The sequence below is a fragment of the Enhydra lutris genome, unplaced genomic scaffold, assembly GCF_002288905.1.
Source record: "Enhydra lutris kenyoni isolate GAN:26980312 unplaced genomic scaffold, ASM228890v2 scaffoldscaffold39, whole genome shotgun sequence".
Taxonomy (NCBI): Eukaryota; Metazoa; Chordata; class Mammalia; order Carnivora; family Mustelidae; genus Enhydra; species Enhydra lutris.
This window is the reverse complement of record NW_019154123.1, coordinates 12,508,310-12,531,600: the sequence shown is the minus strand read 5'-3', so window position 1 is coordinate 12,531,600 and position 23,291 is coordinate 12,508,310. Positions and strand designations below refer to the sequence as shown.

Genomic DNA, 23,291 nt, shown 5'->3' with positions numbered 1-23,291 from the left:
ATGGAAAACACTCCATTATCACTGCATTTTTTTATTAAAGTAAAGATGCTTCCCTACTGTGCACTGAGAGCTATTTGCCCCGGTATCGTATAAATATTTGATGCTGGTCTTTTGGCAAAAGGCCACCTTAACATTCCAAGCTTATGATTTACAAGAAGGATGTGGGAAAAGGAGATGAGCCCTATTATTCTAAGAGGTGAATTCTGGGGGGGCCACCGCTTTTCCCCTGCAGCCTCTGGGACCTAGCAAGCTAAACTTCAGGCTTACCCTCGTGGTGTTCCCCAGAGTTCAGTTAGAAAATGTGCACATGGTGACAACTGGTATGTAGTCTGGTTTTGCAGGATGAAATAAAAAGTCACCATTGTCCTGTTAACAAGCTAGACTGGACTACTGGGTAGCCAGCCTAACAGATTTCCTTGGGTCCCTGAGAGACCCCCATTCAACGTCAGAGGCGGCTCACAGCCCCACCTTGGTGCCAGCAATGAAACGTGCCAACTGCATAACCGTAACTGTGCCTGCTGTCACATGGACCTGTAACCCCCACCATAAATGTAATCACTGGTCATGCAACCCCAGGTCATGGTACCGTGCTGCTGACCAACAACCATACCATGCCTAATTGGCTGACATTATGAAAAGAGTGAGCAGGCCTATTGCCTTCCATTTCCTGAGCCCTCATGGCCTGCCTTCGATCCTGCATTCCAACTTTTAAGTGGTGAGTGATCTAGAGGAGGTATCCCCCCTCTTCAGTTATAGTAAGGTGAGCCAGCAAGGGCAGAACGATTTAAACCAACGAAACGGGGAAGAAACGCTCTGATTCAGTGCTTGCTGGCTCTGAGACGTAAGATCAGGCACAGCTGACAGTTTCTCCTGGAATCTTTTCCCCCAATCTGCAAGGCTACTCATTCCCTCTTAGTGGGTTAGTGGACAGAGGTCGCAGGAGTTCATTCATGTGTTCATGTTCAAATGGAATGCAAGGGCCAGACTAGCTCTAAACTGTGGTTGATTTGATTCCGAAACCTACGCCCTTTCAAACATGAAGAGATGCGCTGAGCTACCTCGCTGAGCTACCACGCTGTGCCAGGCGCTGGGGCGCCAGCTGGGCGTGATCATCCCCAACTCTGGACCCTAGCCTTGCAGAGTTACCTGACTACTACACCCTACTCCAGCCGTGGTGTTTTGGGTGGCATCTTAGTGGGGTCACAGGTAGACTGGCCTTAGGGCTTCCTTTTGGGGTTAAAACTGTACAGACGCCATGTCTTCCTCTAAGGGGCAAAAAATAAAAATAAAAATATACTTGGAAGTGGATCAGGTATGTATATACCGACACAAGGGATAACATACAGCAGTGAGGAGAAAAATGATCTGCAATTATATGTAAAAATGTGGATGAGTGTCACAAATGCAATGAGTCAAAGAAGCCAAACACAAGGAGGGCATTCATTCACGTGTTCCATTCATGTAAAGTTTACAACTCATCTCTGGCATTTCAAGGTGTGACTATGGTTATTCTTGGGGGATAGGGACTATAAGGGGTATATGAGGGGGGCTTTTAGGGGGCTGGTATATTCTATGTCTTGATCTGGTGCTGGTTACATGGATATGCTCACCTTGTGGAAATTACTGGGCTCTATCTTTATAGTGTGCATAGTTTTCTGTATGTGTGTGATACAGGAATAAAAAGTTCATTTGAAGATGCGCTATGGATACAAGGGAAAATGCATGTAAGGTATACGGAAGGTCCACCCCCCACATTAGTAAGTGCTCCTCTAAAACACGAGCCATGCCTGTAATCAGCAGGCCAAACATTCCCGGAGATGGCGGCGTTCCAAGGAAGTGGCTGCTGGAAGCACCTGGAACTGCCTCATCCCCTTTCCTTTCCGTTCCGCCTACACCTAGTTCTTCAGGCCCCCAGGCTCCTGTGATGCGCACCCTAACACCAGCTTCTCCCCCTCATCTCCACTGGCATTACCAAACATCATCTGGAAGCTTTTATCCATCACCTCCTGTATACGGTGCGTGGTGCCCCGACACTGGGGTGCTAAGAAGGATGGGATGCAGAACTCACCCGAGGGCTTGTAAGTACATCTGTATAAAACATGTATCTTGGTGTGTATTTTATTTGAAATAGGTACTTTTTTACATGTGTATTTTGCAAATATAAAATAATGTAGGTTATGCTAGGCATCAAAAAAGATGCCAAAAGACCAGATGCCATTTGGATTTAGATGTGGCTGGGGCATCAGGGACGGTCTCGGGGAAGACAATCTTTCAAAAGGACAGCAATGGAGAGACATCTAGGTATACTGTGTCTCCTGATGAGGTGCAGCGGGTAAAACTCAGCATCATCTGAAATGTGCCGCAGTCACAGGCCTTTAGGAAGGCCTTAGAACTAAACACCAGTTTGCCAGATATAGAGGGTAAAGAATTAGGTGGATGACATCACAAGGCAGCGACCTGACACATAATGCAGGACATTCTGCAGGGTGAGAGGCTGGCTTTATTTCAAGCAGTGAGGGTCATCAAGAAATGATTCCTCTATATCAAAGAGAAGTGAGGCCATGGTCACCGTACGCAGCGCATGCTAGTGGACTGGATTCTGGTTTGAATCACCTGCTACAAAGGACATGCTGGAAACAACTGAAAACATCTGAATGTGGGGTGGGTAAGGATGATACTGCCAGAGATATAAGGACTGGGGGAGGGGCAGGCGAGGGTGAGGGGAGGGCCGGGGGAGTAGGGGAAGGAGAGTCAGGACAGGGCCAAGGGAGTATGGCACAAGGGTAAGGGGAAGTGGGGACGAGGATAGGACAAGGGTAGAACAAGGAATGCAGAGCAAGGACAGGGCCAGCCAGGTGACTAAGGGAGGGCCAGGGCGGGCAAGGAGAGTGGGTGGTGGCAGCAGTAGCATTGGCGGCCAGTGATCGCAGCAGGAGACTCTGTCAGCCTGGAGGCCCTTGGCAAAAAAGCAGGCTCCTGGGTGGGTCTTCAAATGGTGGGCACCCAGCTCCACCTTGACCTTCCCCTTGGGGATACCCACCCGACTCCTCATCAACAGCAGAAGGATTCCCCTCCCCACCTCTCCCACCCTCTGGAAGCAGAGATTCTGGCCTTAGTCTGACAGGGTGGTGTTTCTGTGTGCCTGTCCGCCTGGCTGTCTGACCCACCCCTGCACTCATTCACACTGGGGGCTGGGAACCCAGGTCCTGCTACTACCCTAAAGGTGACTGGAGCTCCCCTCCCTTCCCAAGGGCCACCCAAGCCCTCCCTGGGAGGCTAGACCTCTTGCCAACATGGTCACCTCTTTTAACCACTCCTCATGTCTTTTTTCCTTTCCCTTACCCTCTTTCTTCGTACTACTTCCTTGCCACTTACTAAACTTTGCAATGCCTTAATCACTCTGTGCCTTAGTTTCCATAGCTGTGTCATAGGGATAACAACAGTATCTGCTTCACTGAGTTATGGGGATTAAATGAGTTCCTATGTTTGAACTGCTTAGACGAGGACCAGCACAGTGTAATTGCTAGGTGTCCATTAGCATCATTATGCTTCCCTTTTGTCTGTGTTTTGGCTTACCAGGCCCCAAGGGCATAGTCTACCCAGCCCAAGATACCTGGTCCTTCTAAGGCTTCATAACTGACCCCAGGAGAGGAGTCCTAGACTCAGCAAAGGCCCAAATTTAAGGACTATTTAAGTTTTTCCATGTCCTAAGGGGTAAAGGCTTGAAAACAGAAGCTAGAGTCCTAACTGAATAATTCAGGCTAAGACATCACCCTGTTTATGGGACAAAGTTCTCATGAGTTTTATGACTCTGTGGAAAATATTTCAGAGTACAAATATCCATTTAAGAATCAAGACTGGTGTTTTTCCAGATGGCAAACAGCTTAAAGATGTGCTTCCAACTCTGCCAGGTTTATTGTAAGGACGCTAATTATCTTATTAGAAATAGGTTCCTTTTTAGAATTATGACCCACTTGCCTTTTTTTTTTTTTTTTTTTTTTTTTTTTAATTCTGGGAAAAGAGCATATGTGTATTTTATCCCTGGCCCACGGAAACCTTGGCCTCTTCCAGAGCAGAAACACCCTAACCCACTGAGCATGGCTCCTAAGTCACATCCCCCTCCCATCAGAAACATACAGGGTGAAATTGCATTTGAATTTTGAGTGGGTTTAAATAAATATTGTTCTGAGAATTTTGCAGCCATTCTCTGAGACTGAGCCGGGCAGCTGCTGGGGAGCTGTAGACAGGCCACAGGCTTGGGGCTCGGCTTCCAGCTGCACTTGCCAGGGGAAATTTCATGTTCTGTCTTCCAGGCAGAAGGGCTGGATTTCACGCGGCTAAAGCCAAGGGAGGATATAACAGCATTTCAAACTCTCAAGTCAAATCTGAAGAAAAAAACTCTTATGAATTATCTGTGTTTCTGGACTTGAGGTCAGAGAACAGGGAAGGAGAAGGGAGTAGGGAGCCGTCTTGGTTGCCAAAGCCGTAATGGCCCAAAAGATGATAAACGGCATCGTGAACTTTCGAGCTGTCCTCAGCTTGCCCCAGACATGCCGGGCAGCAGGACCAGAGAAAATTTCCCTTCTGACACCCGAATTCTCCAAAGCGGGACTGCCTGTGTAGCTGCTGCGTTCAGTGAGTCACTGAACATCTTTAAGATGTTAGTACAACTAACCATCAGTTTCCCAGGGAGAAATGTAGAAGGGCGTATGGCCTCAGAGAGCCTCTACGGGCCTGAGGGGAGATAAAAGGAGTCACTGGCACCACCCAAGATGGGTGATGGGGTGTCCCTGCAGGAGGCCAAGGGGCTCCTCCCTGACCTCCCCTAAGGCCAGTGAATCAGGGCTGTAAACATCTGCCCCGAGTAGAGGCCACTGGTGTTTTATGGTGCATCTCAAAACAGACCGTGATGTTCTCTGGCTTCCAGGACCTTCGCAAGCACCCAGGGAAGGCCTTCTCCTACAGAGGAATGCTACCAACCCTGCCACCAGAGGATCACTTTGGCTCTTCATTAGTTGCCTTAATGAAATGTATACTCTAGAATCGCACTCATACGCAACTAGCCGCTAAGCACATAAAGTAACTTACCCTGCATTCATGTGCTTTAAAGTGGTCAATAGCCACATGTAGCTGTGGCTACCATATGGGACAGCACAGATATGGAACGTTCCCATCATCATAGAAAATCTGCTGGATCGTGATACTTGACAGGTATTCTTAATGAGCCTGCCACGTCTCTTATATCATTTATCCATTCCACAAATGGTTCTGGCCCCTTATACTTACAATGCCTGCTGTTATTGTATTAATATGTTAACATGAGATATTGACATGTAGATAAGAATAAGGGACTCGCCAAAATTAAAACCTGTCTGTGTTGTACGATGTTGCAAGGCTTCCGATGATTTAAAGCGTGTACCTTCAGAATTAAGACTGATGTCTCTTCCACAGATGTTTGCTGGCATTTCAAGGATTACAAATAAGGTAGACTCCAAACCTCTGTTACTGACTCTGCTAATTCTTGGGGAGAAAACTGCTCTACAACCAAGACACGGTGCTATCAATGCCCCATGCCAGCCTTTGCTGGGATCAACACATTTGGTGTTAGGCTTCACTTAGGAATCCTGCTGACGGGTAGCCCTCAGGATCCTTACCTGCTAGGACGTTGGCCCCACTCCCCAAACGGCCTCCCAGCTCTGATGCACCCTAGTGACTCAACTTGCTGTTGTATTCACCCCAAACTCTTTCTTTGCCTGACACCCTTCCCCACTATGGGCACATACTCTCTGCTTTAGAAGAGCGGCCATCAGTCAAAGCACTCCATGCAGCCTCCCCCAGAAAGAGATCATTACTGAGGAGGGGGTACCGGGTGCCATGAGACCCAGAGACAGTGTGTTTTTCTACAGAGCTTAAAGAAACAAAGCAGTTTGATTCACTTCTCAGGGGTTAATCCTGGGTGTTGCTACTGCTACTTCCAAGGCAATAGTGTTTACAAACAATTTGCACTTGGGTAGGGGGTGCTTGGCATGACCCCAGGGGGCAATTAACAAATGCGAAATCATCTTTTTAAAAGCCTTTAAAAGCAACGTGGATTGAGGCCACCAGGAAAAACACAGAATCACTTCCATTTCTCTGACATTTCAGAAGATACCTGGCTGATTCCTAGGGAGGTTCTGAGAGCACTGGGGGTGGATTTTGTGTGAATTAGAAATCAAATGCAGCGAATTTATCAGTTGCGGGGCTATCTGAATGGGGCAGGCTCTGAAGACGGGCTAGGAGGAAAAGAGAAGCAGAGTTGGTAAGGGCCGCCCAAGGTTTGTAACTTCCATACCATTGACCATGCCAAGGTAGAAGACAGCATTCACCAGCATGCCTCCTTTCCGGAAGTGGTCACTCATGTGCTCCAACCAGTTGGCATCCAAACCGCTCACCGTCTGGCCGTTCTTAGAGACCCGGAGAGGAATGCTGACAGGATAGTACTGGCGGCACTTCTGATGGCTCTTCGGCTTGTTGAAAAGGGCGAGGATCTCCATTTCTGTTGGGATTTGTAAAGGAGGTGGGAGAGAAGAGGTCAAACAGTGATAAAAACCTGCTTCCTTGGGTCTAGTAGGGAATCTCTTAGGAGCCAGGAGAAACGTTCTCAAAGGTAAACTCTCTGTTAGGTTGCACCTTTGCCGAATAATAAAACCTGATTCCAACTGTACGTTAGGGAGCCTTGAAAATGACATGTACATCAAAGACTGAGCTTCCGGTGGGTACCTGAGTTTTGAGTCTGGCGTAGGAGGATGAACAACTGTTATCTGGGATCAGTTTGTACAGTCAGGTGTTTGTGAAGACATTGGGGACATTTCAAGAAACTCATACAAAGGTGTTTTGGTGGAAAAAAAGTGGACGTATTTGGGTGAGAGTTGGTCCTTTAAAAAAAGGTGAAGAGACAGAGGCACATAAGACTAAAAATACTGCTTTAATTCCAGGAACCTTGTACACCCCTGAACTCACTATTTATAAACTGCAGCGGTGTTTCCTCGGGCCGAAACCATAATATTTAATCAAGTACATCAAAAACACACCATTGATATATAAAAATAAATATGTTCCCGTAAATGGGAGTTCTTGCCTGGAGTGGTAGGTAGATGGCACTGGGAGTGGGGCTCTGAGCTTTTCCTTCCTTCATTTATATAGCTCAGTTCTTCAAAAATCAATACTCACTACCAGCCAGCAGCTGCCCCACACTGGCCGTACGTGCTGCTGGCCACGAGCGAGTGCTATCAGCCTCGAGGAACGAATACCTGGAATTTCAATCTAAGTCTTGAAGGTCTATTTTTGTGTTATTCATGTAGTCAAGCGATCAGAGTTTACCCAGCCTAAAAAGCTTTGCTCACACAGTCTAGTCAGTAGTATGCTTTGGTTTCCAAAAATAGCTACTGGAATAATAAGAAAATCCCCACCCTTCTTTCAAAGAAATATTTTAAAAGTCGTAAACAATGGCTGACATGAGCAAAAAGGACAAAGCACACTCATGCTCCCTGCAGGAGAGACCTCGTCTCGACCCACCTTCTGGGATGCGGCCTCCCACCGTATTTCAGTATCTCACGATTCTGTAGTATCCAAACACTTAGCTGCATTATTATTCTTTTAAGCACAATCGCTTTCCTTTATTTAAGTAAATGAATTTAAAAGGGAACGTTTGCTTCATGACCATCAGGGAAGCAGCTACCGGTCGCTATACACAGAAGGAATGATGAGGCACATTAACACCAAATATGTCCATCCACACAACAGCTAAAATTATCCCAATAGGTATTGTGTTCCGGGCAAAGGAAGTCTTTTACAGCTCCATCTGAGCAAACATCAGCCAAGGTCCCTCGGGAGCAATGCCAGGCCATGACCCTTTGTCACCAGCAAGAGTTAAGCTAGCGGGGGGACCATTTCAGGGTCTCCATTGTATAGAACCAATTAGGAAAGAGAGGTGCCCATCTTTAAAAGTGGCCACCTGGATTTTAAGCAACCGAATCTGGCCTATGTATGATCCCCACTCCCAATTACATTTCGCAGTCCATTTGCCTGACTCAGGAAGCCACCTCTAGCCAGTAAATGTTTTCACACAAGAAATTAGGTCTTGGTGTATGGAGGTGGTAATCACTGGACTATATTCATGACTTTGAAATACACACTTGAGGAATGGAGTCATGCAAAGAAATGGTGGGGAAATCATGCAACAGATTGGCGCTAAGGGGGAAAGGATGTAAACTACAGAATCAGGCCTTCTCCAGTGCTTAGGTGCTAGGGGTTCAAATAAAAGCCACAGCTATTAAAGACAAGAGGATAAGCAATGCTTTAGTGAGTCCCTGACTTTATTCGGATTTCTTCCAAAGCAAACCCTGTATGTTTTGAGTGCCAGTAGTTTATTTGGGACATGATCCCAGGAAACAGAGCGAGGGAGGAGGGGTAGGAAATAGGGAAGAGAGGAAAGCCAGTGAAGGGTGCCTTAATGAGCGGGTTACTGCTGTAGCAATTGGGGCTCAGTTAACAGAGCTCCCTGAGACCCTGTACAGAACACACCTCAGATTGCCTTCCCAAGGGGCAAGGAAGCCTGGGCATTTATCTTCAGGAACTGAGGGCCACTCCTGAGGTACGAATTCCCTGGGGGTGTCTGGCCTGCAGGGGCACGTTCTCATTCCAGAGAACGCTTGCAGGCAGAGGCTAGGACAGCCGTCCTCAGGTGACCCCAGCGTGGGCCAGAGCACCATTCACCACAGTCTGCTCTGGTCAAGCACAAACGTATAGATATTAAAAAGAAAAAGAAACCACAGCCCCTACAGGGGAGAGGCGAGTGGAGAATCTGACAGCGGCCAAAGTCCAAAAACACATGACAACACTTCATCACCCACAAGGATTCCCCACTCACACGGCAAGACAGAAACACAACTTTCCCAAACGCGTAATGAAACAGAAAAAGGGGAAGGCCAAAAGGGGAAGCGGGGGCTGCTGGATGGGAAGGGAAGGCAGAGCCTGCCAGACAAGGTAGACGGCACAGGGCTGACCGTGTCCCAGCTCTTCCATCGGGATCCTCCCCAGGGAAGAGGGCCAAAGCCAGAGACAGAAATAAATTTGTCAGGAAGGGAAGGAAATGCTGCTGGACTCAGGAGCCTCCAAAGCATGAGTAGCGATGAAATATTGGGAGAAATCTGATTTCAGATGTGTAACCCTTCAGTTAACTCCCCTCTCCTGCTGGATCCTTGGCCACAATCCTCTCACTACTCACATGGAAACCGGACAACAGAACTGTCCCCAAATGATGCCCTTTGGTGTTTTAATATTCTGATTCTCCAGCACACATCATCACATGGGCAGGCACGGAGGGTTCCAAAAAGAAGTCCCAAGTTTGTTTAAATATTCTCAGCTGCTTTGTGACTCTGCCATGACCCCAGCTGGAAGATTTTTCCAGACATGGGACAGAAAGTCCCAAAGGAGGGGGGAAAGCATTGTTTCTGAGAATGTTCTGAGAACAGCTGAAGAACTGGTCTGGCAGAGCATCCAAGGAGCATCAGGACTGTCTTGACTTGGATTTTTATTTGTCTTCTTGTCTTTCACTTTCTCCCTCACACAAGGGGGCTTGCCTCGTGCTATTTAGATCCCCCATGTGCAGAAAAGTCCCTGTAATAATGATAGGGGATACATACACGTTTGCCGGATTGACTTGAACCTGACAAGTACAACAAGCTAGGGAAAGAGGAGGGGCATGGGGCCTCCTGGGCGCTTCCAGCCTGACAGCCAGGCCCACCACCGCCTTGCTAAGCTCCTCAGGAGCAGGAAGGAAAGAAGGAAGATGCCAGTTCTGAGGCCCACGCCAGGCAGTGGGGATTTAGGCACAGGGTGAAAGTCTGCATTCTGTCTGCAAGTGAGACCCCAGAGACCCTGTGATTGGCAGGGAGCAGACAAGCCGGTTGGGTCCTGGTGTTCTAAGAGACCTCCAGGCTGGAGGGAAGAGAGAGTTCAGCGTCTGTTTAAAGCACGAGGCTCCAAGGGTTAGAGTGGGTGGAGGAGGAAGCTGGCGAGTTGCCTGGGTGGGAAGAAACATGTGGGAGTCAGACTTGACCTGGTAGCTGGACTAAGCGGGGGCTAAGGTCTGCTAAGGTCACAGGCAGGGAGGTGGGGGTGCTCAGATGAAAGGTTTGCACTGGGAAGCAGGGCTGTGGGCTCTGTGGTGCGACAAGAGGGCAGAAGGGCCTGGAGCCCATCCAGATTCCTGAATCTGAGAGAAACTGCTTCAGACTTCTGTCAGGCGTGGGTAGGACAAGCAGGGCCCCTCTGGGTCTGGGTGCGGCCTGTTTGTGTGGACAAAGCAGGGGAACTGCAGCATACACAGCATTCCACGGGAAGCCCCTGGCAAGGGCAGCGGTAACCACGGGCACTTTGACCTCCACCATCTGATGTGACTCTCCCAGCCCACACGAGGGGCAGCATGGGTTCTGCGCCTAGAAACCTTGAGTGGATCCCCCAGACATCACAAGCTGGAAAGTGGCAAAGCCAAGAGTCTTTCCAACCCCAGACCTTGGGCTGTTTCCAAATCTAACAAGAGGCTAATTTCATCAGTACACAGAAAGCAGGAGCCGCTGAGCACGGGTGGGAGCTCACTAGCTATTTGTTAATGGACTGAGTGAAAGGCCAAGAAGATGGAGGCAGGTGGCAGATCTGGGATGAGGCAGAACCTCAGGCTAGAACCATCCTGGGGGCACGGAGAGGGGAGGGGAGGGCACTGGCTCAGTGTGGGATGGGGGGGTGGCTACACACCAGAAAGGCCAGACTCAGGAGGACACCACCTCTCCCTCCCCACACAGTGAGCTGGCTGCACAGGGAAGCCTACTGAATAAAAACTCCTCAGCCAAGAAATACAGATGAGGTCACTGAGGTTTCTGACTGGCATTTCTAAGCATTTTAAGTGGCTAGGCATAGGACAGGAAGGACAGCACTTGGAAGATGCTCAATTATTATCTCAGGGATGGCGAGAACAACCTGAATTTGTGTGGACCTTCCTGGCCTCCTTGTTTCTCTGACTGAAGATGATACAACAGAGATGCTGAGAGAAGGACAGACGGGAATGCTGCCAGCCAGGAGAGAAGTGACAGGTGGACATCTGGGGACGCCTTCCTAACCTTTCCCTGCACTGGCCTTCCCCACCTGGACTGATGTTTACAGATGAAGAAAGCATGCTCCCTATCAACAGAAATGCATCACAAGGGGCCATTCATGCTCTTCTGAGTACAGCTACGGGGGGTGCTGTGTGTTCACCATAAGGCGGGGGAAGTGTGGGAATGGCAGTGTCTAGGAGTGAGGCCCCGGGCTGTCCCTGCACCTGCTCGGGAGATCTCTGCATGCATGAAAATTCTCCAGGACCAGGAAAGAAAAGTCAGTGATCAGGAAGAGAACCCCAAGATTGGTCTCCAGAGGGACCTGTGTGGGCAAGGGGAGCAGAACCTCTGGACCAGAGCAGCCGTTCAAGAGCCCACGGGGATGGGGAGGGTGGCCTGCCGCATGTCTGGATGGTGAATTTGCTGGTGAGCCTTATGGGAGCAGTTGCAGCCTAGACCTGCTCCCCTAGGCATCCTATAAAGGAAATAAATTAAACGAGGGGAAGGAGGGGGAAAGAGGGAGACTCCCTCTGGATTTTTTTTAATTGTCTTGCTGTGATTGCCTATTTAAGCCCACCTGGCAGAAAGAGGAGTAAAAACACTTCACCCTCCTTAGGGGGCCCTGAGAGAAAGGCAAGCTGAAAGCTGAGCAAGCAGCAGGGAGGGGAAGCTGGGGGGATGTGGGGCACAGGGTGATGGTGGAAGAAAATGGTAAGACTTCTCAGGAAAGAGACTGACAAGAGAGGCTGGGGTCAGGTGAAGGCCATGACCAATGCTGACACGGCCTCTGCATGTCCGGCCTTTGGGGAGGCTGGGTGCTCAAGCTAGGAGATAAAATTTCACTATGTGACGGCATAGACGGTGACTTTCCTTATCTGCAAGATGGACTTCATAATAGCGTCCACTATCATAAAGCTATTGTGAGGCGCCATCAAAATGGCCCATCGGAAGAACTTAGACCGGTTCAGCCAGAGCTGCCACCATCATGACTGTCTGCCCATCCCCCGCAAGGCCATGTATGTGTACCAGTAACACCTGTATGTTCGTGAACTGATGAAGCAAGTCCAAGGGCTCATTCATGCCACACAAGGAATAAAGGATAGCAACAAGCTGCCAAAATTTCAGAGACCTGTGGCCTCCCGAGCAGACAGATAAGGCCCAGTCGTGTGTAGACAACAGCCAGCCAGCTGCCCACTGACTGAGATTAAAGTGGTATACTTCTCAGCCTCCAAGGCCCAAAATTCCATCCACTATTGGGCTGACCACCTCCAGACATGCATTAACCCATCATTCTTCAGCAGGATCTGGTCTGCTAGTAGAGAACAGGGTCTTGAAAGAAATGAGACACAGGCCAAGACACCGCCTGTGTTGAGGGGCTGTGTGTGTTCAGCAATGGAGCGGAGTCTCTGCCTAAGGGAGGCAAACAGCCCCAGGGGAGCATGTGGGGGAAATGGTCCTAGTACAATTCTTCCCAGTAAATTTTCCCTTGGGTCAACCACAGAGGGCAGGAAGTCCAGAAGCAGGCTCAGAGAAAGGTCGATTCTGGAGCAGGAAAGATCAGAAAAGTCCCAAGGGGTACTTCAGTATTGATGCCCTCCTTTCTCCAAGCCAGGGCTCCGTACAGAGGCAGAGGTCCGTGGGTGGGGCTACTGAGCCTGCGTGCCAGTGGTAACAATTCACACTTAAGAGTCAAGCAGTGCCGAGAGCCTTAAGTGTCTCCCTCACGTAACCTTTCGACAAGAAACTATTGTTCTGTCTCTATTCTCCAGGGTAAGAAACTGAGGCAAAGGAGGGTAACTTGCCCAAGACCGCCTAAGGAGAAGATGGCAAATGGAATGAATGTAAGCAGAGTCTAGACTCTCAAAGATTATTTATTATTTATTTGAGAGAGAGAGAGAGAGCACGAGGGGGTAGAGTCAGAGGGAGAAGGAAGGGAGCCCAACATTAGGCTCAATCTCAGGACCCTGGGATCACGACCTGAGCTGAAGGCAGACACTTAACCCAGTGAGCCACCCAGGCGTCCCCAGAGTCTAGGTTCTTAACCCAGTGCTACCTGCCTCTCAATGACTCCTACTCTTTTCTCCTGGAGGGCCTATGCCTGCCCTGAGCCCTCACCCTTGCATGCTCCTCCATGCAAGGTCCTCCTCCAAGTCCAAGGAGGACTATCTTCTTCCTGGGGATTCAGACCAACACATCCAGCCCAACACCAGTAAGAAGATGGTTTCCGGAACAAGATTTAGACATTCATCAGGAGGCACGCCAGAGTCTCAGCTACTCTGGAGGAAGGAGAAGTCTACCTCAAACTGTGTAAAATGTTTCATAATGAAGAGCCCCACTTTAGTACATATTTAAGAAGGATCTGGACCTTGATTAAACAACTATCACAATATATCCCAGAATGGAGGCAGTGCCAATCTCCCCCTCCAAATCAACTTTGTAAATAAGCCCAGAACGAACCATCCCACAATTTCCTTTTCAAGAAGTACTGACCTAATATAATAAAATAAACTGTTCCACCTTCTTTTCTACTCTCAAAGCATAAACTGTTCCTCATCATTAATAAGAGGCTAATTTCAGGCCACCTGGGTGGCTCAGTTAAGCATCCAACTCTTGATCTCAGCTTAGGTCATAAACTCAGGGTTGTGGGATCGAGCCCTCGGTTAGGCTCTGTTCTCAGCAAGGGGTCTGCTTGTCCTTCTCCCTCTACTCTTCTCCCTGCTCTCTGTCTCTGTCTCTCTCTTTCAAACAAATAAGTAAATAAGAGGCTAATTTCAAGACTCAGTAAATGAATAATAACATTAACCAGGAAGGTTAAGGCTAAGGAGAAAGGCCTCCTAAGGCCTGGGGATCTCCTGGGAGTCTTGTTGCTTGTGCACCTTATAAAGGCTGGAGGAGGCCATGGAGCTCCTACGAGTGCTTGGCTCTCAGGAAATGGCTGGAAATGGCTGGATGCTAGATTTTCTGGAGAAAGAAGAAAGGGAATGACAGGGAAATGGAGAGAAACTTCACTCACCATAAACTGAAGGCCTCAGTGAATCTTATTGGTGTACGAGAGTATCACACAGGGGAGACCGCACAGAGAGGCATGAAGGGATGGTGGTTAAGGCAGCTGGGCTCACAGACCAGCTCTGCCAGTTTCCAGCCTGGGTGAAGATGTACTCTCCCAGCCTCAGTTTACTCAGCTGTACAATGGATAAGGAAACCACAGCAGCCCACATCGCAGTGATATAGAGAGAATTAGGAGATCAGTCATGTGAGGTGCTTACTGGGGCAGGGCCTGGTGTACAGGAGGTACCACTAACCGCTGGTCACTATCATCGTTGTTATGTTGTTATCTGAAACGGCCATGCTAACGTGCACGCTCTAACGGCCACTACAACATAAGAGGGTTCACACATTGGTGGTCTCTCCATGGCAGTATTCCCTCCACAGTGCGGGCCTGTCAACTAGACACACTCCCTGAAACCGGGTTTTTTACAGCCGAGTGAGCTGAATCACCAGTTCCCTGCCCAATTCGTCTTCCAAACTGGCTCTCTGGATTTCTCTTTCTGGGTGGACATTCAAAACGAACAGACCGAAAGCGGAGCATCGATTCTGCACGGGTGCCCTGCACATGAACACTTCCTGTGCGAGGAGTGGGGTCATTCAAGGGCCGTGCAAGAGAGTGGGGATAAAATCCCTCGAGTCCTAGAATCCACTTCAGATGTGACATGTTGGAGCCACCGCAAGTCAATTTCATGTAGTCCTGCTCTCCCAGAAGTCATACATCTGTAAGCCACCAGTCAGGAGGCACAGAAAAATCCAGATTCTTCTGCGATGGACTGCTGTCTGTACATTCTCATTCCATTTCTTTTTCCTAAAATGCCGTGGGGATTACTGGAAAGCTGTTAGGCTCTCTGTAAGTGGGTCAAAAGTACCTGTGTTGACATACTTACTTCCGGAGAGTGGCTCCTCATGCACTTCCAACAGGTCACCATCTGGCCCATCCAGAGTCTTGCTCACCCTGTGTGGGGACAGTTCTGCACCGTCCCCTTCTCCAGAGGGCGAGGTGGGTTGCTCGGCAATGGGCGTCTCCCCTCCAGGGCCTTGGCCTGGCTCCTGGCTGCTGTCTGTCCCCGCTGGAGCCCCGGGGTTCTCGTCCTCCCTGCACCTGCCCAGCTCCTTTTCTGCAGCTCTGGTGTCCGCTGGGGGGCTGCTGCCTGCTGACTTCGCAGGGCAACCATACTGAGGTATGACACCCACGAATTTCAGGCCCTGACTTGCAGCCTCTTGGACCTGTGAGGCAAACAAAATGAAAGGGACTGGGTGAATGGAATGTTCTGTCAAAGGTGAGCCGTGTGCAGCATCCAAAACACCTCACTGAAGGCGTCTGTGGCTGTTTCAGTCTCCGACATGAAATCTCTCAAGGTAGCAGATGTCCATGTCCCCTCTAGGCAGCGGCCACACCCTAAGCCTGGTCCCACTGGGGACAGACGGCATGGGGCTTGCCCTTTTTAACTATGAAGCATGTGGCTAGACAGGGCTGAGATGCCCTTTCTTTGAAATACTGCATCAGTCCCCTGTTGGTTATTTTTTTTTTTCTAAGAGGCTGCAAGAAGGTTCTAAAGGATGAGTTGGAACAAAGGGTTTGAAAGAGGAAGTTCATTTTGGTAAGAGTTTGTTTTTTTCATTATTTTTTTTTTCTGATGAATCACCTACTTCCTGCCAATCAGGCTACTGTGTAATCCAGTAGGTCTATATAGCCATATACTAACTACCAGATGACATTTTATGACCCAAAGAGCTTCCTCTTTTCAACAATGGTTTTGGCAGAGAAGGGCGGAGGTGGGGAAAATCACCACCGCGTGAAAGCTGGTGTGCACGTTCCCCACAGCGGGGAAATGTGACTGACACCTGCTCCATGGTGCTCTCCGCCTCTGCCAAAGGCACCCAAAAACCACCCAAAAAAGCAACCTGCAGGTGTTGCTTGGGCAGACTCATGAGTCTCCAAGCCATGGTGCACACCATCTAGTCCCGGCCACAGGGAACTTGCTTCTCACTTCCTGAGCCCCCAAGATGGGGGGGCTAATGGCCATGCAGAGTACTGAGGCACTTTAACTCTTCCCTCCCTGACAAATAACCCTGGCAACTGAATTTAATAATCACAGGGGAAAGAAAAATGGAAAAGAGTAGCCAAATAAAATCAAGCAAGAGCCATTCCAAACTAGGAAATTGGCTTTAGGGGACTTTCTGGGCAAGGATGCTCAGGTCACTTTACAGCTAAATCAGGAAGTGAAGACCCCCGAGTTGTACAAGTCTTAGTCACCAAACCCTTGAGTGGATGACCTCAGAAAATCTTGAGGCTTCTGCAGGGATCATCCACCATCATTTGAGAATTAGTAAGAAACGCCAGCATGGAGCTACTCTAAGAGATAACCAAGCCGTGGCAGGCCTCCTTGGATGAACCACCCTAACTTACAGCCAAAGGTCATTTTAGTTCAGTACTGCATATTCTGGAAAGCAATCTAGAGCAATTACAAATGTACAGTCCAGTCTTTCTATAAAATCTAGCCTGTGCTAGAAATAATGACAACAATAGGAGAAATTACCATCTAGTGAAGACCTACTGTGTCCCAGGCACTGTACTAGGCATTTTCCATAAACTGTCTTGGCATTTTCCATAAATTGTTCTGTTTAATCCTTCAAAGACCATTACAAAAAAGAAACTTTCCATGAAACAAACCATTTTCCATTCTGAATATTCATTTCTCGCCTATTAATCTGTGATACCCACCTACTTTTAGAAATTGTTTTGGAAAGCTTCTGAAAGAAGACACAGGTAACGAAAGTTTTCAAAAGAGAAGAGGGGAAGATAATTACTGTCTAAGAACCTTAGGTTAAGGGAAGCTGCTGGCTACAAAGCCTAGCTCTGAGCTTCCTGGCAACATAGGCAAAGCAATGGATCTTACAAATCTCAAATGAAATGAGGAAACGTGCCAGGTCCATAAGAGAGAAGCATAATTTGGAGGTAAGGAACAGAGAACTTTGTTGTAGGACTCCTGTAGCACCATGGTGTAAAATGTGTCTTCCTCAGTTCTACAGAAAATGAAGAGACATTTTTCTTACATCACTTATATACTGTTAACCCTTGCTAGCTGGCTAGGACAGGAGGCTACAGCACAGGGGTGCAGCTAAAGCGATGTGGTCCAGGTAGCCATGGACAACTGCATGCGGGCGTGTTTCAGAGCTGGGGACCCTGGCCATGTTCGTACTGACACCTCCCATTCCCACTGTAGGGGATGGAGGTGGCTTTTTTTCTGACCTTAATTTTCTAAATCTGTTAACTATTTCACACATGACTTGCCTACACTTCTTCGGAAGGGGTTTGGAAACAGGTTTTTTACAGTTTTGAACATGTGATGCAAATTCTCAAGGCACTAAACCTGTAGTAAAAGTAAACGAAACCTAACGGCCACAAATTGTCACATGTGAGAAAATACTATTAATAATTTCCAGATATAGCTCCTAGCGGAAGGACCTTGAGCCATCTCCCCCCAGGCTGCAGACCTCTGTTTCAGCTGTCAGTCCCCTACACTCCAGCGTGGCTCACTCCTTCACCAATTGCAAATCCGAACCTCTCCGTTTGCTGCGGCGCTGCAGGAACAGGGACCTGTGGGCACAGGATCCCACACTCGCACCCAACCCCTGCCACGGGTGTCCCACCCACAGACAAGACACCTCTGACTGCTGACACATTTTGAAAAGCTGGTCCCACTGAGGGCTCAACCATAGGCCAGTCTCAGCCTGAGCCATGGGGTTTGAAGGCTAAAAAGGCCTGGCTTGGAGCTCAAGGTGTGAGACTCTGGAACCAGAGTTACACAACTTTCTAGGCCTCAGTTTTCTCACCCATAAAATGCAGGGGACCTGGGGGAATCATACTTCTCTTGCAGTTGCTCTGAAGATTAGACATTCCAGATGGCAGGTGTGTGGAAGGAGAGGCACAGAGAAGGTACTCCTAACTGTCACTGTTGCTCTACCCTCGCTCCCAGGTTTCTGTGACCCTGCCGAGATGGCTGACAGTCACCCAGAGTAAGGAGGCGAGGACTCTGGACACAGGCCATTATCCCAGTCCTCTCCTTCTTTACTGGGACTTGAAATTGGAGAGGTTTTGCATTAATCGGACATGTGCCCTTCATGTCTTAATAGACAACACTCATCTTTGGAGCTACTGTACTTCAAACTTATCCTCTATGCCAGGCATTCCCAAAGTGGGGTCCCTTATTAGTAGCACCAGCATCACCTGGGAACGTGTTAGAAACGTAAATACTCAGGCCTCGCTGGCTCAGAAACCATGAATCAAAACCTCCTTCAGATTTGGTCCCCAAATAGGTTCTGCCTAGCACCTTGTATTTCTGGATCATGACAGAATCATGACATGAGGGTAGGGCCCAGAGACTTGTGTTTTAGCAAGGCTTCCAGTAATTCCAGTGTACCCCAAATTTGAGAACCACTTTTCTAGAATATATATGCCACGGAGGCAGAGCTTTGTGCATGGCTTTGTCCCTGGTGCTAGAATGATGTCAGATGTAGAGTAAGTATCCGGGCAATGAACGAATGAATACAATAAATAGTGAGTGAATAAGTATGTCTCCATTCCCAGAATGAGCTCAGTGAAGGTGGGGATGCAGACGGATGAATTTTTCAGTTCCAGAATTCAACACACTGTATTAAGTTCCTACACTGCCCCAGACTAACATTGTACTTAGTTGCTGGGAGTACAAAATAGGAATCCCAGCTCTCAAGAAGATTCAGCTAATTATTGTAAATAGATTTTAAAAACAATTATACCAGCAAGGCACAAAACTGCTTATTTTATAAAGTGTTGTTAAAAAAATCAAGATTCTAGGGATGCCTGGGTGGCTCAGTTGGTTAAGCAGCTGCCTTCGGCTCAGGTCATGATCCCAGCGTCCTGGGATCGAGTCCCACATCGGGCTCCTTGTTCTGTGGGGAGCCTGCTTCTCCCTCTGCCTCTGCCTGCCACTCTGTCTGCCTGTGCTCTCTCTCTCTCTCTTTCTGACAAATAAATAAATAAAAATCTTAAAAAAAAATCAAGATTCTAAACCTTATAGACATAGTATGATGACAGCTATGTAATATTTCTATTGGTGTGTAATTTTTCAAACTTTTTCTAATGAGTATGCATATAACTTTTATAACTGAAAAATGTAAATACTCCACAAATTTCTCATACAGAATGATAATATAGTATCGGATATACAGGCATAGATATGACAGTGATTATTTCCACCACAAGGGGAGGCTGAAAAGTTTCTGACAGGTCAGGGCTGTAACAAATGAAATAATGTAATACAATAGGAAGAGGTGAGGGGTTTGAGAGAATTGGAGTGTGTATGCCTCACTTTACACATTCAAATTCAATAGGCAAAACCTATTTAGGGATCAAATCTGCAGGGGGTTTTGAAGGATGAATAGGAGTTCACGAGATAGGTGAAGGAAAGGGAGAATGGCAATGCAGATAAAGAGAAAGAAGGCTTATCATGGCAAAACTAGACGGTCTGAAACAGCCTGATATATTGAAGTAACTTCTATACATGAATATTTCTGGATCATGACCGGAGAAGCCAGGAGTTGGGGGCAGGGGCTGGAAATCAGAAGGGCCATATCATGGATGTCATTGAATGCCATGCTAGCAAAGGCTGTGTCTTCACCCTGCAGGCCAGCATATTCTCCAACTTTCCCATTGTAGTAACTCCAAGAGCAGAGAATGGAGGTCTGAGGGCAAAGCACGGGATTTCTTTGAATGCTCGTCTTTTATCTTAAACACTAATGAGAATTTTGTATCCTGCACCACGGTACTGTACACTATCAAAACTTTAAAAAGATGCCAAAATGCCTCCCTCCCACCTCCAACCCAAGTGTGACAGAGAAACTCATGTCCTAAGAATATGAAACATCTTTGTGCATAAATCTTTGCAGCTCTGCTTACTTCCTTTGGGTGGATTCCTGGAAGAGGAATTAATGGGTCAAGGGATATTAACTTTTCAAAGGCTTGATACAGGCTGCCAAATTGTTTACCCGAAGGGGGAAGTAGTCCTTTTTAACCGAGGAACCGCATTTAGATTTTATAAAGATCAATATTTGGCTAGACCCTAAGGGCTTCTAACTCTAGTACAGCACTTTTTTTTTTTCTCTTAAAGTAATTTGACTATGTTTGTTAAATGGATCCTTGTTTGTTTCTCATTCACTCCGTTATTCATTTGTTCATTCACAGCCTTTACTGAGCAAATCTCCTGAGCGTACTAATGGGGGGCACCAGCTGTCATTTGTCGGGCTTCACCCTCAGCCACCTGGTCTCCTCACTCTGTACTCCCCCTGGTGACCTTCCCTACTCACTTGGGTTTAGTCACTAGTCACATGTTAATTATTCCCAAATTCGGACTCCCCAGTTGTGACTTTCCTCTGGAGTTCACACCTACACGACCGATGATCACAGCTGCCAGCTCCACCACTGGAGACACAGGCGTCTTCCTGAGCTCTTGCCTTTCTCCAACCCTGTCTGCTCACCACAGCCTGCCAGATCTATCCCCACCATCATTTCTGGAATCCCCCCCCCCATTCTCCATACACCTAAAATCAATTTATTTCAGGTCTCATTCTCTGCTGCTGGGCACTGCCATTTCTCCAAGCCATACCAGGTCCTCATGAGCATGGAGTTAAATTAGTATGGAAGATCAAATCATGAACACCCAGGTCATCTTGTTATGGAATTCCCTGCAGACAGGCACACACATGCCTAAAAATTTCTCTAATGACTGTGATTATTAAAACAATAACTGTCAACATTGTATAATGCTTCCACAAAGAACATTAACGTGCATGATCTTAGGCCCCAAATAAAACCTTACAGAAGAGGACACAGGCTTTGGGACAGTTCTGTGACTGGCCGAACTACCCAGGGCTAATCACAGGCCAAGTCCAGATTGAGCTCAGTATCCTAAACCCACCCCAATGCTCCTTCAATGGTACCACCCTTTCTACTGGATGTAATCTAGCCTGTGCCAAGATGCTCAGTTTGATACCAGTTTAAACTGAAATATACCTGCACCCACCTTCTTATTTCTGCTACATTTAAGAACCACCAAACCCCCAACACTTAGAGGAGTAACACTGCTGGTTTAGACAGCAAAAATGAAGTAAGACCATTTTCAACCAACCAATCCAAGACTTCACTCAACTGCTCTGTAATGAGTAAGCACAAATTTGATAGTAACTCTATTTTCCCAACTTAAAATCAGAGATTATGATGTGAAAAATATTTTTTTATTTTTAAAAAATTTATTTCTATGAAAAGTCTCAACTTGTTATAAAAAATAAGAGCTTCTTTGGTTATGCATATATTTTTTAAAGATGTGTTTATTTGAGAGAGAGAGAGAGATCATGAGCTGGGGGGCACAGCAGAAGGCAGAGAGAGAAGGAGACTCCCGCTGAGCAGAGAGCTCGATGCAGAGCTGGATTCCAGGACTCTGAGATCATAACCTGAGCCAAGGCAGCCGCTTAACCGACTGAGCCACACAGGTGCCCCAGTTATACATTTAAAGAATCACTTTCATGAAAAATAACATGACCTTGGAATCGTCCCAGAAAATCAAAGATGTATTGTCTGTTACTCTGCTTTCAAAATCAATACCCGCTGCTAAAGATAAGTTCAAATATACACACCACTTTTCCCTACTTTCTGAAGGTATATGTTCCTGTGAAAGCTTCTGTTGGTTCCAACGACATAAAGCGAAGAAACAATTACCATTAATTTCTATGGAAAAAAATTTGAGCAGTCCCAGACCCAAAAAGTAACCTCTCTTAAGCCTTTCTGATACCTTACGACACAATTTGCTGACAGAGGCACAAAACAGATGGAGATAAAGCACAGACGCTCATGGACACAGCTCAAAGTTATGGAGGCTGGAGGCTGAGATACGGAGTATAGCTCCTGGGGAAGGAGACTGGTGGGCTCACTGTTGCTCTTTGGGGTGCACACTGCCTCTATGATGGCTTACAGCAAAACAAATGGATGCTAGTTTTGCTTTTTTCTCTTTTTTTCATAAAAGCAAAAATCCTTACTGGATTTCTTCCACTTGGTGAAAACAGGGACTAAAGCAGGTTTTTGCAAAAGAGAAGTGGCATAACGTGAATGCTCCAAAAGTGGGGGATACTGCACTCTGTCCAGTGTGTGCTTGTGTTTTAGAGGACATGTATCGGTCAGGGGGAAGCCAGTTACAGAGACATGGAACGTGGGCTGGATTCTGTAGCAATGGAAGCTATCTGTAACCTGGAGAAAGGAGCATAACAGGCTCCGACTGACCAGTCAACAAGAATCAGGAGGGCCCACAGGCCATACTAGATAGCACGTGTGAAGGGTCGGAGTCTGTCAGAGATCACCTTACCAGAATCTAGCCAAAAGGGTGCTGAGGTTAATTTTATGTGTCAGATGGCTAAGCTATGGCGATCAGTTGTTTGATCAACACTAGTCTGGATGCTTCTGTAGAGATATTTTAAAGATGTGATTAACATCTTAACTCACTTTGAGTAAAGCAGATTGCCCTCCGTAATGTGGATGGGCCTCACTCAATCAGTGGAAGGCCTTAAAAACAAAGACTGAGATTTTCCCAAAGAGAAATTCTACTTGTCGACAACAGCCTAGAAAATCTGCCTGAGTTTACAACCTTCAGACTCAAGACTACAGCATCACTCTTACCTGAGCCTCGAGCTGGCTGGACAGTCTTGCAGCTTTGGGACTTGCCAGTTCCCACAGTCCTTAAAAACCAATCAATTTTAGTCTCAGTATCTCTCTGTCTACAGATAGATCGATCACTAGATAGATAATCCCACTAGGTCTGTTTCTCCAGAGAATTCCCACTAATACAGGAGGAAGACCAGGAAAGGGGGTGAGAGATGTAAGGTAGCACAGGTCAGGCTGATAAAGGTCTCTGAATCTAAACTTGACTTGGTGGGAAATGAAGAGATAGATGACCAGGAGTTCCCAAAAGGCAGGGAGAGAGACTGTGTGCCACCCAGAAACAAGATCATTAGGACTTAATCTAGCATTGATTCAAGGTCCCAGGGGAGAGGTTAGAAGCATGGCAAGAAGGTTACTAGTGGTCC

General features: G+C 47.4%; 1 protein-coding gene across 1 annotated transcript in view; it reads right to left on the bottom strand.

Annotated features, from left to right (window-relative positions):
• The window catches only part of LOC111154956 (raftlin, lipid raft linker 1), a 192,721-nt gene that overhangs the window by 43,772 nt on the left and 125,658 nt on the right, over positions 1 to 23,291 (bottom strand). The window contains exons 5-6 of the mRNA XM_022514919.1: positions 15,068 to 15,407; positions 6,332 to 6,535 (exon numbers count right to left, since the gene is read on the bottom strand). Coding sequence (XP_022370627.1) covers positions 6,332 to 6,535; positions 15,068 to 15,407 — 544 coding nt within the window. The remainder of the gene's footprint in view (positions 1 to 6,331; positions 6,536 to 15,067; positions 15,408 to 23,291) is intronic.